This window comes from Bidens hawaiensis, unplaced genomic scaffold (genome assembly GCF_021521415.1).
Source record: "Bidens hawaiensis isolate Kalapana, Puna unplaced genomic scaffold, B.hawaiensis_p1.1 tig00029752_1, whole genome shotgun sequence".
In the NCBI taxonomy this organism is placed as follows: Eukaryota; Viridiplantae; Streptophyta; class Magnoliopsida; order Asterales; family Asteraceae; genus Bidens; species Bidens hawaiensis.
The window spans coordinates 28,341-44,125 of record NW_027494943.1 but is presented as its reverse complement, the minus strand read 5'-3'; the positions used below and the strand labels follow the sequence as shown (position 1 = coordinate 44,125).

General features: G+C 33.4%; 1 protein-coding gene across 1 annotated transcript; it reads right to left on the bottom strand.

The window, feature by feature from the left end:
- Window positions 1–11,271: 11,271 nt before the first annotated feature.
- LOC143579441 (LOB domain-containing protein 4-like) lies at window positions 11,272–14,673 on the bottom strand. Its single transcript, XM_077062750.1, has 2 exons — window positions 14,383–14,673; window positions 11,272–11,707 (listed from the first exon to the last, which is right to left on the bottom strand). Exons 1-2 carry the CDS (start codon window positions 14,572–14,574, stop codon window positions 11,384–11,386), a joined length of 516 nt encoding a protein of 171 aa, XP_076918865.1. The 5' UTR covers window positions 14,575–14,673; the 3' UTR covers window positions 11,272–11,383.
- Between the last annotated feature and the right edge of the window lie 1,112 nt (window positions 14,674–15,785).

Sequence of the window (15,785 nt, the reverse complement as noted above, 5' to 3'; positions counted from 1 at the left end):
ACAGTCCAAATTTTAATCGATTAATTTAGCTAAACCGAAAAAATTGAACAAATTGCATAAAAAACCGCATCCGCAAATCGATTCGAAAACCGAATTATTTGGCTTTTCGGTTATAACCAAATCAAAAATCAAATTGCGAATTCGGATTTATGTTTTTCAGTTACAAATACGATTTGGTTTTCGGTTACAATAATTATCGATAGCAAAGAAAACAACATAGATAAAAAAAAAAACAAATTGCATGTTAAGATTAAAACTACGACCAATAGAGCACAGCTTGCCACGATTAATGACCCTAAGGAATCGGGAATCTCATTGGTAAACCACTAAAACATAGTGATACTTGGTTAATCATTTTCGTAGGTGGTCGAATATTAGTTGATATTGGTCAACCGTTGACATTAATGGACATAATTGGTCAGCATAGCGAAAGAAAGGCCATCATGGCCGTAGGCCCATAAGTCTTAAACATCACCATAAATGATACAACAATGTCATACATGGTTATTATACATTGTCATAAAGACTCAAGCATAAAATAGTTGATATATCGTGGTGATACTTGGTCAAATATGGTGTCACAATACAGAACAAATTAATATAACTCTTAACATATATATAGTATTCGACATAATATACGAAATATTGGATGGGTGGTTCATGCACTTGGTTTGGCGAAGTCGAATGACTTAGGCTTAGGCAGGCGAACTTGCCAGTCAATTTGGGGACAGTCTTTTTAAACAATAGTTCAGTCCTAGTGGCCCATTATAACAGTCCAGCATAACCGCGTCATAATATTAAAGTAATTTTATTTGAATAAAAAATTTTAAATCATAGGCGGTGGAAGCATTATTGCTCTCACATGCATCTCATGCACTATGACTTACCGATGAAACCCAACATGCGTTTTTCATGTAGATTCATGTAGAAAAAAAACATGTATTCACATGACATATACCATAGAGTCCTCACAACTAAATTCATGAAGTTCAATATCTCACAAATCAAAGACGTATGATCCAATGAAAATTGTAATTTCATCATAATTTGGCCAAGTTATCAAAATGTTCACTCAAGATCCATTCGTCTAACTATGAGCAGTGGGCATATTCCTAGCATGCATACCTCAAAAGCATATTCCATTTTGAAACTTACATTTTTGATAGTTTTGACCCCTATTAGCCGGCTTTTAACACCAAAATTCAAATTGTCCATGCTGTTAAATAACTTTTTCTGATGAAGTTGTCCATGCTTTGTTAAATAAGGCCTAATGGGCCCGGGATGCTACACCAGAATGTTATCACATGGTGGGAGATTTGGCCCAATGGGCCCGGGATTGGACCTGGAACCCAAACACAATCGTGGAATGGAAAGAAGTTGATGAGTTAACGCCCATTTCGTATAATTGTAAAATTAGTAATTAAAGAGGCCAGTGGATGTGGCTATATACTTCTAAAGAAGACATATTTTGTGTTAAAATGTAAGGAGGGAATAGGATTTGGCGATCAACGGTGGACAAATGTCTTGGGTTTTTCCTAGGAATTCTTTGGTCCCATTGAAAGTTAACTATTGTAGTAGGAGAGCAGACTTGAATAGAATACCATCTAAAGAAGCTTCAATTTGTGGAGTGGACGTGGGAGAGGTGGAATGTGTTAATTGCGGGTTTTTGGAGGACTCCACAAATCTACTTGTTGGTTCGATGCATGATGACGAAGACAGTTTGGTGGCAGATATGTCTTTTGACTTAAACTCCCGTTTCCGTTGAATGTTGTTTCAATGAGGGAGACGTTGTTGCACGTTGAGATGCATGCTTCAGATGTGATTGCTAAGAAGAGGATCCAAAAAAATTTCCTTGTTACGCTGTGGACTTTATGGAAGTGTTGATGTGATATTTAATGATAACCTTTTGTCTGAGGTAAAGATTATGGAGATTATAAAGGACAAGGCGGCCATGTGGTTAAAGATTCGTGCTAACCAGTTGAAAACCACTCCATTACTCCACTCCCTTGCAAAACTCTTCCATTTCGAATGCACTTGGTGAATGGAATGAGCTCTTGCTCCACTCCCTTGCACAAATTAATCGAACACTTGTTTCAATAGCCACCCAGAGTTTGTTGGTTTTGGGTGTCCAAGTCTTTAGAAACATGGACCCAAGCTTTAATCAATGCCACTTCTTATTGGTAGCTCCATATTAACGTTGCCCTTTTCCTAATATCTGATTCAATGACGGGATTAGTTATTCCATCACGTGAAAATTGTTTGTAAAGTAGAAAATATTAGAGTATTGTACTTTTGTTGTAAAAGTATAAATCAGGATGAAGTTATTTATATATGTTATGTTTTTCTATGATATAATGGTAATATTACTGTTAAAGGCGGTCTATTTAGCACAGGGACGTCACTTGTGTGGCAGTACCCGTCTCGAGTACTCTTAGGGGACGAAAACGCCATGGGTACTTGTTGGGGACGTTTCCTAAATGTTTCCAGCTTTGCGGGGACGTATCCTAAACGTTTCCAATGCCGAGGATGTATCTGGTAGAAGTATCCAGCCTGCTTCCATTTAATTTTACGGATAACCCTTTCCAATTCCAAAATCGGTCATTAAATATATAGACCATACATATTCAGCTTCTCTAATCTCTCAACTCTTAAGTCTCATCATCTCTATCGATTATGGCTTCTCAAAAAACACAAGGATAATCAACTACATTAGTAGAAGAACCTCCATTGTGGGATTATGTGACTAAAATCGAAACGCAAAGTGCAGTAGGAGGAACTTGAAAATTTAAGTGCAACGTTTCTAGTGAAATCAGACCAAGGATCATATTCAGTGTTCGAACGCATTTCCTTTGTATAAAAGGTAATCTCTGTAGCGTTTTATGTGTAATCTTAGTGATTTATTGTATATAAATCTGTTAGGAATTAGGATATTATATTTGTTAGGTGATTGAAGTCTAAGTGTGTAAACTGTTAGGACACTTAGAAGATGTAGTATTTTTGGAGTTCACACTTTACATTAATATATATCTATTTGGAAATTTGTTTAATATATTTTTATTTTTTTATTGTTAGGGATGAGCAGAAAACCGAATTAACCGAATCGAAACCAAATTAACCGAAAAAACCGCACCATAAAAACCGAACCGAAGCATTAACCGACGGTTAATTATTTGTTTTTTTGAAAAACCGAAATTTAGGTTTCGATTCGGTTATCCATTTTTAAAAAACCGAAAAAAACCGAACCGAACCGATTGATGATGATAAAGATTATCAAGATGATGAGGAATTGACTAAACTTTTAAGATAAATAAATAAGATGATGAATGAAGATCGAAACCAAACTTTTAATGCTTTTTAACTTTTAAACTCTATTTAGCAACTTTGTATTCGTATAATTTCACGTAACACGTGCCTATTTTTGTTTTTTAAATTCAATATATATATGTGGACTGTGATACTCTAACACGTTCTTATACTTATACAAGCTTAAAGTATGCATTTTCATTTTTTAATTTCTTTTTGTAATGTCAACACATAATTGGAAAAAAAAAACCGAAAATAACCGAACCGAAACCGAAATTAACCGAAAAACCAAAAAACCGAATGGTTGGCATATTCAAATAACCGATTACTTCGGTTTCGGTTTGGGTTTCGCCTAATAACCGAACCTTGCTCAGCCCTATTTATATAAAAATAACCTAAAAATAAATGATAAAATACAAATTATTATTATGACAAGACTTTTCGATTAGAGAGGTCTATTAATTAATTAATTAATTTATAAATAATGTATCAGCAAAGTTATAATGTGATTGGTCAGATGTTGATGCTCTTAGTATTATACTGTTGGAGTTGCCACTTGTTTTTTTTCGAAATGTGACTATTATAAACAACGAACAACAAAGCAGCCTCCACAAACGAAGAGCCGCCACCAACAAAACAAAGAAACAATTACATGATGGAGAACATACACCACCTTGACCAATCTATATTCCTATTTTTCGATCTATATTTGAACCAAAGAAATCCGAGCGATTTAATTTCTCCAATCAAATCTTCCATCTTCACCCGTTTACCTTCAAAGATCTTCTAATTTCTCGCCTTCCAAATACTCCAACACGCAATAATCACGATCCCGTGAAACGCCTCCTTTTCAACACGCAATACATATAAAAATAACCTAAAAATAAATGATAAAATACAAATTATTATTATGACAAGACTTTTCGATTAGAGAGGTCTATTAATTAATTTATAAATAATGTATCAGCAAAGTTATAATATGATTGGTCAGATGTTGATGCTCTTAGTATTATACTGTTGGAGTTGCCACTTGCTTTTTTTTCGAAATGTGACTATTATAAACAACAACGAACAACAAAGCAGCCTCCACAAACGAAGAGCCGCCACCAACAAAACAAAGAAACAATTACATGATGGAGAACATACACCACCTTGACCAATCTATATTCCTATTTTTCGATCTATATTTGAACCAAAGAAATCCGAGCGATTTAATTTCTCCAATCAAATCTTCCATCTTCACCTGTTTACCTTCAAAGATCTTCTAATTTCTCGCCTTCCAAATACTCCAACACGCAATAATCACGATCCCGTGAAACGCCTCCTTTCAACTTCTCCAAGATCAACAAACTTGTAAAGCTCTAACACGTCTCTTACCGTAAAACCAAATATGGGAGGAACTTTGCACCAACGACTAATATGTTCCCACACCACCGCCGATATCAAACACCCGGTGGTGATATGGGCCATCGTCTCGTAACAAGAATCACATAAAGCACACCAACAATCCTCCACCGCAATGTTCCTTTTAACAAGAGCATCCTTAGTTGAAATTCTATTCATTTCCGCTCTCCAAACATGAATTTGGCATTTCATCAGAACCCATTTGCTCCATTTCAATGTATAACTGTTGTTGCAACCCTTATTTTTTTGAAAGGCATGGGTTTAAGTGGACAACAATATCGGTGATCGTAGTTTTTGCATTGTTCTAAAAAATTTTAAGATAACCTATTTGTTTGTAATACTGTATTTCTCCGATTCTGATCCCGTTGCAATAAGAATTTTTCAAGGACGAAAAAAGGTTAAGTGTGGGGATATTTGATATAACGTTTAATATACATTAATCCCGTGTACGTTTTATTTATTATTTTATTAACTTAGTTCGGTTTCTCGTAAGATTTGTATATTACTAATATGTTTTTATATTTTAGGTTTCGGTTTTGAATTGTGGTGAAAAGAGGACGAAAAAGAAGTAAAAACAAGCCGAACCGGAGAACTGAGCCATCAAGAAACGAACCGGACCAGACCAGGAGGAGAACCGGACCGGCTAGGCCGGCCAGCCCCCCCCCCCACCTACCAGAGCACCGCGTGACGGGGAAGAAGAAGCCTGCCTCACGGCGCGGCGGCACCATGTTCCAGAATCTTCTATTTCTTGGCCGACTTAAGTATTTTTGGACACCTGTTGCCTATTTAAAGACCCTTAAACTCACCCTTAAGGATACCCTGAAGTTCCAGACAATTTTGGTGAGTTCCGAGGAGTCTGAGAGCAGATTTTGGCAGCTTTGGAGTCGAAGAATCAGCTGGTGTTGCGCGTATTAGTTGAAGACGAATAACACGGGTTTTATCTTTTGTTTCTTTCGTTTTCATTATTTTATCGCCATGAATTATTACTTGTTTGTTTTGCTTAAACCTAAGATGCTAGGCTAAATTGCATGAACTATCTAGGCTTATGATGAACTTACTTTGACGTTTTGATTTGACTTTGGGATTTATTTACGTTATGGTTTTTATGGTTTAGTAAAAGATTTATCTATAATTAATTGATGCATATGGATACTTAGGATTGTTTGATGAGTTTTATTCCATAGTTTTCCTTGATTATTGTTAGTCATATGATAGGATTGCTATTAGGTCAATTACTTTGTGTTTTTGATTATTTTATTATTGATGTCATGATAAGGTCATAGGAATAATATTATCAAATAAACCTAAGTGTGATGCTAACCTAAAATCTGTAAAGTGCTAGGTTATTGATAAGTCTTTACTATTTAATCTTGCTAGATTTAGTTCTTCGTAAGGAGTCCTTCTAGGGTTGATTATTTATTATTGTTTATCAAATCAATTAAGTATAGTAAATTGCCTTTGATTTCCGCACTGTAAGGTAGGTTTTTGTATAAAGGAACAAAATTATAAATAATTAGGTGACCGTAAGTGAACTTGATTTTCAATACTGGTGTGCGTTAAAACTTAATAGAAATCCATATGTGTCTCTTGAAAAGGGTCAGGGGTCTTGTTCGGGTTTTCTTTTAAGTGTCTATTTTACGATCCCAATCCATAACAAAATATTTTCCCGAGTCAATTCATTACTGAAATTTAGGGGAGTCTAGCCTAGGTAGTTTTCTTATTATCATCTTATTTTCATAACAAACTTTGCTTTCGTTTAAATTACTTGTTTTCTTAATTAGTTTTTAATTATAGTATTAAGTTAGTATTTTAAATAAAAATACCCTAAACAAATATAATTAATAAGTTGTGTTTTGTAGTCGAGTTTAATTAGCTAATAAACGTAATTTAAAGAGTCTCGTGTGTTCAATATCCGGACTTACTTAGATTTACTAGAGTCGATCGATTCACTTGCCGGTTAGTAGTTTAGTCGAGTTTTAGAAAGTCTAGAGTATTACTTAGTGTCTAGATTAGTGTAATTTTAGTTAATAAATTTATAACTACTTTTAGCACATCAAGCATTATGGTATAAAAATACAAAGGCACCGTAATACGTAATTTCATTCACGTCATGATTATAAATAAAGTAAATAACCACACAAAATATACTGATGATTGCACAACTTATACACTAATTAAACAACATATATTTAAAATTGCACACATACATGATTGCGCAACTTATACAATAATCACACAACTTATTTTCATAATTATGCACATACATAATCACGCATATAACTAAACAACATATATGGGTTTTTAAATAAAGCACAGCGAAATGAAATCAAACTAAGTTTTTTTAAAAAGTAGTATCGTATACAAAACTAGCATTTCATATATAATAATTACCAAATATTATTTTAGCATTAAAAAGGAGAAAAAATGATTCGCAAATGAACAATTAAGGGGGTGTTTGAGATTGCTTAGTTTAACCAACTTATAACTTATTTATTTTTTGAAAAGTTATAGGTTGTTTGGGATTGTTTTTGTTTTCATTGTGTGGGGAAAGTTGATAAGTCACAATATTATGACTTGTTACTTTTCCCAAAAGTCATAAGGAAGTAAAAATAAGGAATTCCAAGCATCTAATTTCTTATTTAGTCTGTCATAAGTATCTACTAAAACAAATTCGATATCAAAAATCAAATAAAACCTTTAAACATCTGAATATAGAAGGGCGATTGGGTTAAGTCCCACTGACAACAAAAAATTGAAATAAATTTGTCATTCAAAAATAATAATAATAAAATCAAATAACTTAAATTTTTGAAATTGTTTTTTCATCCCGTCAATGAACATCTTGTATTATTATTCACTCGATTTAATACTTCAACTTCTATTTCAACGATTTCTGTTTAATATCCCAAAAATTCTGAAACGGTTAAATATGTCTAAATTGTTACTCTTTTTAACGACGTTTGAAACTACCCACAATGCCCGAATGAATATTCTTGAAACGGGGTTTCAACCGTCCGGTGGCCCAGAAAAATTTCTCACAGAAATCAGAAACTTTTTGGGTTGATACGCAGTTATATAAATATTTTTTCCGTTCGGTTCGACCATTCGGGTTAGGTCAAATCGGTATATAAATTTTTATTGGTCCGGTTTGACCATTCCGGTCGGGTCGAATCAGTTCGGGATGTGTTGAAAATATTACCAAACAAGATATCATATAACAAAAAAAGAAGTACCTGTAGCTGTTTCATTAGAAGTACAGAATTAAAATACAATATAGCTGAAGTTATTCTCTACGAGTTCTTCATTCTTTGAAATCTAAGCATTACATTATCTACTTTACCATTTCTAAGCAAGTCCTTCTCAATGAAACAAATGTAGTTGTCACTTAAGTTTTCACCACCCTCCGATTACGCAAATCATAATTCATGTACTTCATCGCCAAAAAATATCTTTCAAACGTTGCAGTTGCAACGGATAATACGAGAGCTAACTTTAATAAACAATACACCAATGCAAATTAATGTGTTTCTTATTTGAACCATCAAGGCATCAATTGAACAAGACTTGCTAAACCATTCAGGGTTTAAAATTGTTTATCTCCTTTCAAACAAATTAGAATTGGGGTGGGTATTTGGCTAAAAATTAGTTAGAGTTTGAATTAATTGGTTTTGAGCTTAAAAATCGGGTGGAGATATAATTTGATTGGATATTGGACTAGTAGACTTAAAAATTGGTATTAAATTAAATTTTAATTGGTGATATTGCATTTATATAATTATATTTGTACAAATTTTCATCTATCTTTTTATTAGGGTTGGTCTCAAATTTCCATGGAGTCGTCTTGAAATTCCAAAGGGTTCGGGGTCGAAATTTTACTGTGGTTGGTAAGGATTTTTACACTATTTTAATACTAAAAAAGTTTTTTCATAGGAGACAGCAGACCCCCTAGCTTATGAATAGGCCTGCTAATGCGTACCGGTTTTGATGCTCCAGGCCTGACTCATCTAGAAACACCATCAAGGAGGAAAGTACCACTATGGGAAAATCTCCTTGAGTTAGGTTTCGAACCTGAGATTTTAGAGCCCAAGCTTTAATCATCACCCCATACTATTGGACATTTGGACCAGAAGGTTAATCGCTCATTATTTCTTTTTCAGTTATTTTATCAACTTATAATAGTTGATAGATATGATTTTCTTAGCAAATTCTTTCATTTAAAATCCTTAAAACCTTATGTTTTCAAAAATTTGAACGCATCGTATCATTTTTAAAATTGAGAACACTATAATACTACAGCAATATGTCAAGAGTGATTAATAGATTTGATGCTTGTCAAAGTAGTATTTGTTTTAAGTTTTAAAACCAAAAAATCTTTTTAAATAAACGTAAATCAAATTTCAATAATTTAAACTATGATGTATTGACATTAAATAGTTCATAATATTGTGTTCATAAATTAATCTTCGGTTCCAATAATGATCTCACTCATATTCTCTGATTGCCATCATGGATTTACTTGAATTCCAAGTTTTTGAAATTACCGGTTTAAATGTGTTGAAGTAGCACGCCAAGATATCGAAGCTCAAATTTTAGAGTTAAAGTTGTCATTAATGCATTTTAATAAACAACAAATGATAATTAGAGTTTTATTGGTGACGAGATGAGTTAAAACAATCATTATGCTGATTTGTTGAGGAATATACCTAAGATTGGCATATTAATTTAAGATTGTTTGATGTTAGAAGGTCAACAAAGGAGAGATAAAAAAATTGCTAGCTGATGCCCAAAGGGCATGAGTTTGCTAATTCTTTAAATTTTATGAAGTACGCATGTATAAGTTATGCACACATGTATATATGCATATGCTATATAGTGTATGAAATGTGTTTGAATGTGATTGAATCACATGGAAGCAAGGAATACTAAATTGAGACTCCGGGTCTCAAAAGAATGGATATGTGTTGAATTGAGATCATGAGCCACAAAGAAGTAATAGGCACTAAATTGAGATTGTGAATCTAAAAGGGATGTTAGACAATAAATTAAGATCATGAATCTTAAAGGATGATAGGTATTTATTTTAGATCATAAATGTCACAGGAATGTTGTATTTTAAATTGATTGATATGTGCCAATTTGAGGTCATGTACCTCTTAGGAGTAATAGGAACTAATTTTAAAGTGAAGATCATGAATATTAAAGGAATAATAGGTGTTTATGTGAGATCTTGAATCTTTAGATAATGGTGTACATTTAATGGGATAACGAATAAAAGGAAAATATATTGTTATCTTGTGACGATGGAAGGTGATAATTAAATTTGTGCTATATAACTATGTAGACAATTGTGATCAAAAGCGAGGACAATGGTGGAATAAAACGTTGATTGAAATGAGAATGGAATGTTGGATATGTACTGCAACTGTAGCCATAAGCCGGCTAGAAAATGGATACATGAAAATTTTCTATCATATTTCGGACATGCACTCTTTTCGCTGGTAGAGCCGCCTTGGTCATAAGTTGCACAGCGTAAGCATACACAGATGGCTATAACTTTGGTGAAAAAATATTTAAAAGTGATTTTATGTGTACTTACTTTTTTAGAAAAGTTATGTGTATTCACGTAGCTTGGCTAATATGTTTTTACAATGTGTATTTTCAGGTACAATATTGTCTTAAACAAATGATTCTAATAACCATGTCCCTGTTTGGGAAGTAAAACTCATTTTTTTGTAGAAACCAAATATATTAGATATCATATTTCAGGTTTTTATCGTCATGTGATGAAGTTTAACACTTAGTTTTGCATAAATGTATATCACGAACCATACTTTATATGTAGTTTTATAAAAACTTATGATGTCCTATGTTCATGTAAATTGCAAACTAAACTTGATATATATAGACGTTGACTTTTCGTTTAGCTTTGGATCCTCAAAAAGTCGATGGACCTTGTGTCAATAATTTCACTTCATTGACAACAAAACGAACAAGAGAAATGAATGTAAAGTGCACTAGTATATTTGGAAAACAATTATGCATAAACCCGTCCTTAGTACCATACCCAATCGGGATAGGCCACCATGTTTCAAAAGAACCATAGAGATAGCAACAATATGCATGCATCATGTTGTTTTCTCCATGTGTTTTGTGGACATGATGATGATTGGCCATGAGCATGGCATGTTTCATCCATTCTAACTTCTTTTCTTATAAGTTTAAGACCATGATGATGTTCTTCTAGAACCATCATAGTGGACCTTATGTTTTCCCATATCATCTTTTCATGCATGGTCACCATCCAATCCATGAAAATCCCACCATAAACCGTCATTACAATCCAATATTCACACCAACTCCAATACTTAAATCATATAATATTTCAACTCCAAACTTACAAGCATAACCAAATATCCTCCAACTTAATCAAATTGTAACACCATATATAGAATAGAGTGCCCCATAATTAAAAATTTACAATATGGTTAATCGTATATAGTCAACATCATCTTCATCTCACGATATAGTGGAGAGTGGCATAAATTATATAGATTTGTATATATATAGTATATATAGTATAATATAACAAGAAAATAAAAGATATGGAAACCATAACCGAAAAACCGACAAACAAATAAAGCCTCAAGTTTGAGCAAAAAGATGCTTGCTAGTTGCATCAAGACCATAAGGACTCTCCCATGCCCATATTAGTTTGATCAACCACCATGTCCATGCTAAAAAGGGACCTGGTTGGTGTTTGTGACGGGTGGTGTCGTGATGATGGTGAGATGTTTTCAGGTGACTGGTTGGATGAGAACTGACGCATTCGCATGTGAACCACTTCAGCCTGTGAAACGGCTAGCTGTGCTTGAAGTGCGTCTATTTGTTGTTGTAGAGATGATATGGCACCCACACAACCATACACCGGATCCCTTATCCTAGCATTTGCTTCGTACACCATTGAACTCACTGCATCCCCCCTATGATGCTCGGGTAATTCCTACATTTATTATCAAATAAACATATATTATATTGAAATAATTAGTAGATCAATGGGAAACAGTTTATTTTTCCTAAAAAATATATGTTTTATTATTATTTTTCTTAAGAAAAGCTCATGGTTTACATGTAAACTAGAAACGGGCCACACATATTAGGGATCCGAGCGGGTTCAAGAAATATCAACCCCTTTGGGACCCAAAATCTTGACCTAATGTTTATGTTATTCAAAATCGAAGAAGACAACTTTGTCTATTGTCATGATTACCTATCAATGACGGCCAATATTAATTTCATATATATTTTTTTTAACGGCCAATATACAAAGAATTGTCTAAGTATTTATACAAAGAATTGTTTAAGTACTTCATACATGGTGACCTATTGGTAAAAGACTACTGCCAGATGGCCCAACCCTGTCATATAGAGTCCTTAAGCGTCTTTAAATTATTTCTAGTTATGGGGAAAAGATGGCCCAACCCTGTCATATAGAGTCCTTAAGCGTCTCTAAATTATTTCTAGTTATGGGGAAAATCCACCAACCCAAAGGCCCAATGATGGTAAAACCTAGATCGTCGCCCTCAGGATCGAACTGGAGATCACAAAAATCTCATTATTCCTTTATTGAGTCACTCATGCCCCCAAAATGTTGTATGTGAGGATTGAACCTGGATCTTTATTAAAAAACCCAGAATTCCTATCACTATACCACATTGAGAAGGACTTTATTAATTTCATATATATGTATAATATATATTAGTTTTTAACATATATTCAAGAGAAAATAAAAAGGGAGACAAGAAGGAATTCGCTGAAAGTTAATGTTAATAAATAAATAAAGGAATTATTTTTATTAGAAAAAAAAGGGGGTTGATTCTCTTCCGTGCACATACTTTAACTAAATTTTCACACATAGTACCTAAGAATCATTTGACCAAAGAAACTATAAACGACTTTTGTTCTTTTCTCTTGGTTAAACATCTGAAGCTCACATTTCCTTACTAATTCATTTAAACATATTTTAATTTGCATAATTACACTATCTTTTTTCCTAAGTGCAAATAGCAGGCTGAATTTTGCAAATTACTAGTTTAGTAAAAAGAAAAGGAAAAAGAAAAAGGTAGTTAATTTGAAGCTCATTATTTTCTAACTTAAAAAGCAGTATAGTTGATGAAACCTTAGCTATCCTACTTTTAAGTTTTAATATATATCCATACTCGTTTATTGTATGTCAAATTTTGTCGCTTACTTTATATAAGTAATGTTTATTATATATGTATGATAGTGTTTTACAGAAATCCTGCTTGTATTAGTACCTAAAAGTATCTTGTTTAATATCGTTTAGTTTATAAAATACATATTATTTAATTTTTCTTTCCACTATAAAAACAAAAACCGAAAGCTTAAAATATTAGTGGTGATGGATTGCTTGTTTGGTAAAGTGTTTTAGTCGTTTAATTAGATTATTGTGGAGGGAAAAAAAAAGATAAGAATTGAAAAGAAAAAGTCTAAAGAACATGATGTTAAAATATAGAAAGAGGGGACAAATTGTCTAATGTTACTTGAAATGACAAAAGCCATATGTACATACCTAAATTTTGAAAAGTGTGTAAAGTACTTCATAACCATTTTTTGACTCAAAATTTAACCACCCATCCGGCTCAACGCAAGAATCTCAAGCACAAATCAAAAGACCGTCCCTACCCTAACTAATACTAACTGATTTCACTTTAAAAAAACTTGTCGAATATTGGTTAAGAAAAAAATACGAATATGTAGGCTATGTTATTTGTGCAGCAAGAGATTTCTAGGATGAATTTAATTAATTGATATTATGATACTTCAATAATGCCATTTTGTTTCGAATGTAAGTAATATTCCTTAACACACTTTTTCAAATAAAAGAAATCAAAATAAAGGTAAGTAACTACTTATTTATAATATTTTGTAAAAAAACAAAACTCAAGACACTATCTATAGCTAGTGTCGGAAGATACTATTTGGAGAATAGTCATGAAGGATTCGGTGCAAGAATTGAAATCCATAAGATAGTGATATAATTTACTAATTAAGTTAAAGGCTAGAATACAAAAGAAATATAACAATTATAATAAGATAAATATTGAGAACCAGGTGTCGTTTCAGGTATGTTCACGGACCATGATCAAGACCCCTGAGCCGGTTGGGTGCACCTACGTTTACGACTTAAGGGTTTGATTGTACTAAGTGTTTGTCGTAACATGTGCATAGAAGGTTGTACGAATAAATAGTCAGTAGCGTTACAACAAAATGTCAAAGTCGACGCTGGGGTAGTTTTTCCTCTTGTCCCACTGCAAACTAAATGAGTTGGTTACATTTTGACTTTTTAAAAGGAATTAAAATCGTGATCTTTTCTTCAACATTAGATGTGTTGATGAAAACTTATGGGACGCGTCAATACCATGTTAAACAATAGGATCATATAATTGTCTAAGACAGATAGCCTTTACCGGCTATGGCAGAAAAATGGTGAAAACAAGGTTCGAACATATAATGTCTGTTAGAGAGAATCAAGTGCTTACCATACACTATCCTAATTAGGTTAAACTTTTTTTTATATATATTTAATGAGTGAGGACTTTTCTTATATTGGAATCTTGTCTAAGGCAACTTAATCTTTTCTTATGTAAGGCTAACCTGAAGCATCTTGTTGACATTGCTAGCCCCAAACACCTTATGAACACTAGCAAACTTATGAGGCTCATCGGCTGGGAAGTAGGGAGCAAAAACACAATCTTGAGAGCATCTCCGCCGCAAAAGCTTGCAAGCGGCGCACGGTGCCGCCGCCCCTTGTTTTCGCCCATGGCCACTGCTACTGCCGTCCTTCATTTGATCAAATAACACACGTCAGACTACAACCCACCGACTGCATGCAAATATATGTAGTGGACAAACAAAACAAAAGAAGAAGAAAGAAGGAGATGGCTCGTAAAAGTGAGGCGATGGTGGTGGTAATATAGGTGCCACGACTAGATAGCCCAAGATCTCTGTGGGCCCACAACTTGAAGAGTCTTAGATTTCACTAGACAAAAAACCACCCCTTCCTTGTCCCACTCGGGTACAAAAATTTTACATGGGATTTTTAATAATAATAATAATAATAATAATAATAATAATAATAAATTTTACAACGGATTTTATATTAACTATTATAAAATTCTACATACTAGCAAGATGAAGGGAACAATCATAGTGGAAGGAGGGAAGAGGTTTGAATTTCTTAAGTATAAAATTTTACAACTTTTACAAGGTTTTTCTTGCAATTTATATAATAATAACTAGGTTTGAAACCCGCGTGTTGTGACGGCGACTTGACGCGAATTCAGTCGGTATCGGTTAGTTCGTTACGACACCTACACTAAATCAAAAAATTATATTTTAACGCCCAAAATAGTGTCAGCACACGTACAATTTATGATAAAAGCGGCACATATACAGTCGGAATCTGATAGAAAAAGATATTAGTAAACGTCTAGTTTATGATACAAAAAATAATATAAGTAAAACGACATTTATTCGGTTGGCAAATTACAGACGTTGTGACGAAATTCGGTCGGTATCTATAGGTTCGCCACAGCACTGGAACTAAACCCAAAAAATAATTTCGAAAAATTGACATATTTAAAACAAAAACAAAAAAAACAAAAAACAAAACAAGCAAGGGCGTTGCAGCGGCAAGTGGACATACATTCGGTTGGTAACGATTAGGTTCGTTATCGTACCAGAAGTAGACACAAAAAATAATTTCGATTGGCTAGGTTTGCTACGGTACCGAAACTAAATAAACAACAACACGAGTGTTGCGACGACGAGGCGTTGCATTTTAATTAGTGTCGCTTAAATTCGTTAGGATACCGAAACTAAACTAAAACTCAATTTCCTTAAATTACCATACTTAAAAAAAGCCTTTATAAAAAAAATCTAAATTGACCCCTTTAAAAAAAATGATGTCATAGACCCCCAAAACTAAAACAAACTAAAAGATGACAAAAAAAATTGATGCATATGAACACTCAAAGATTCGAACCCTAGCAAGCTTA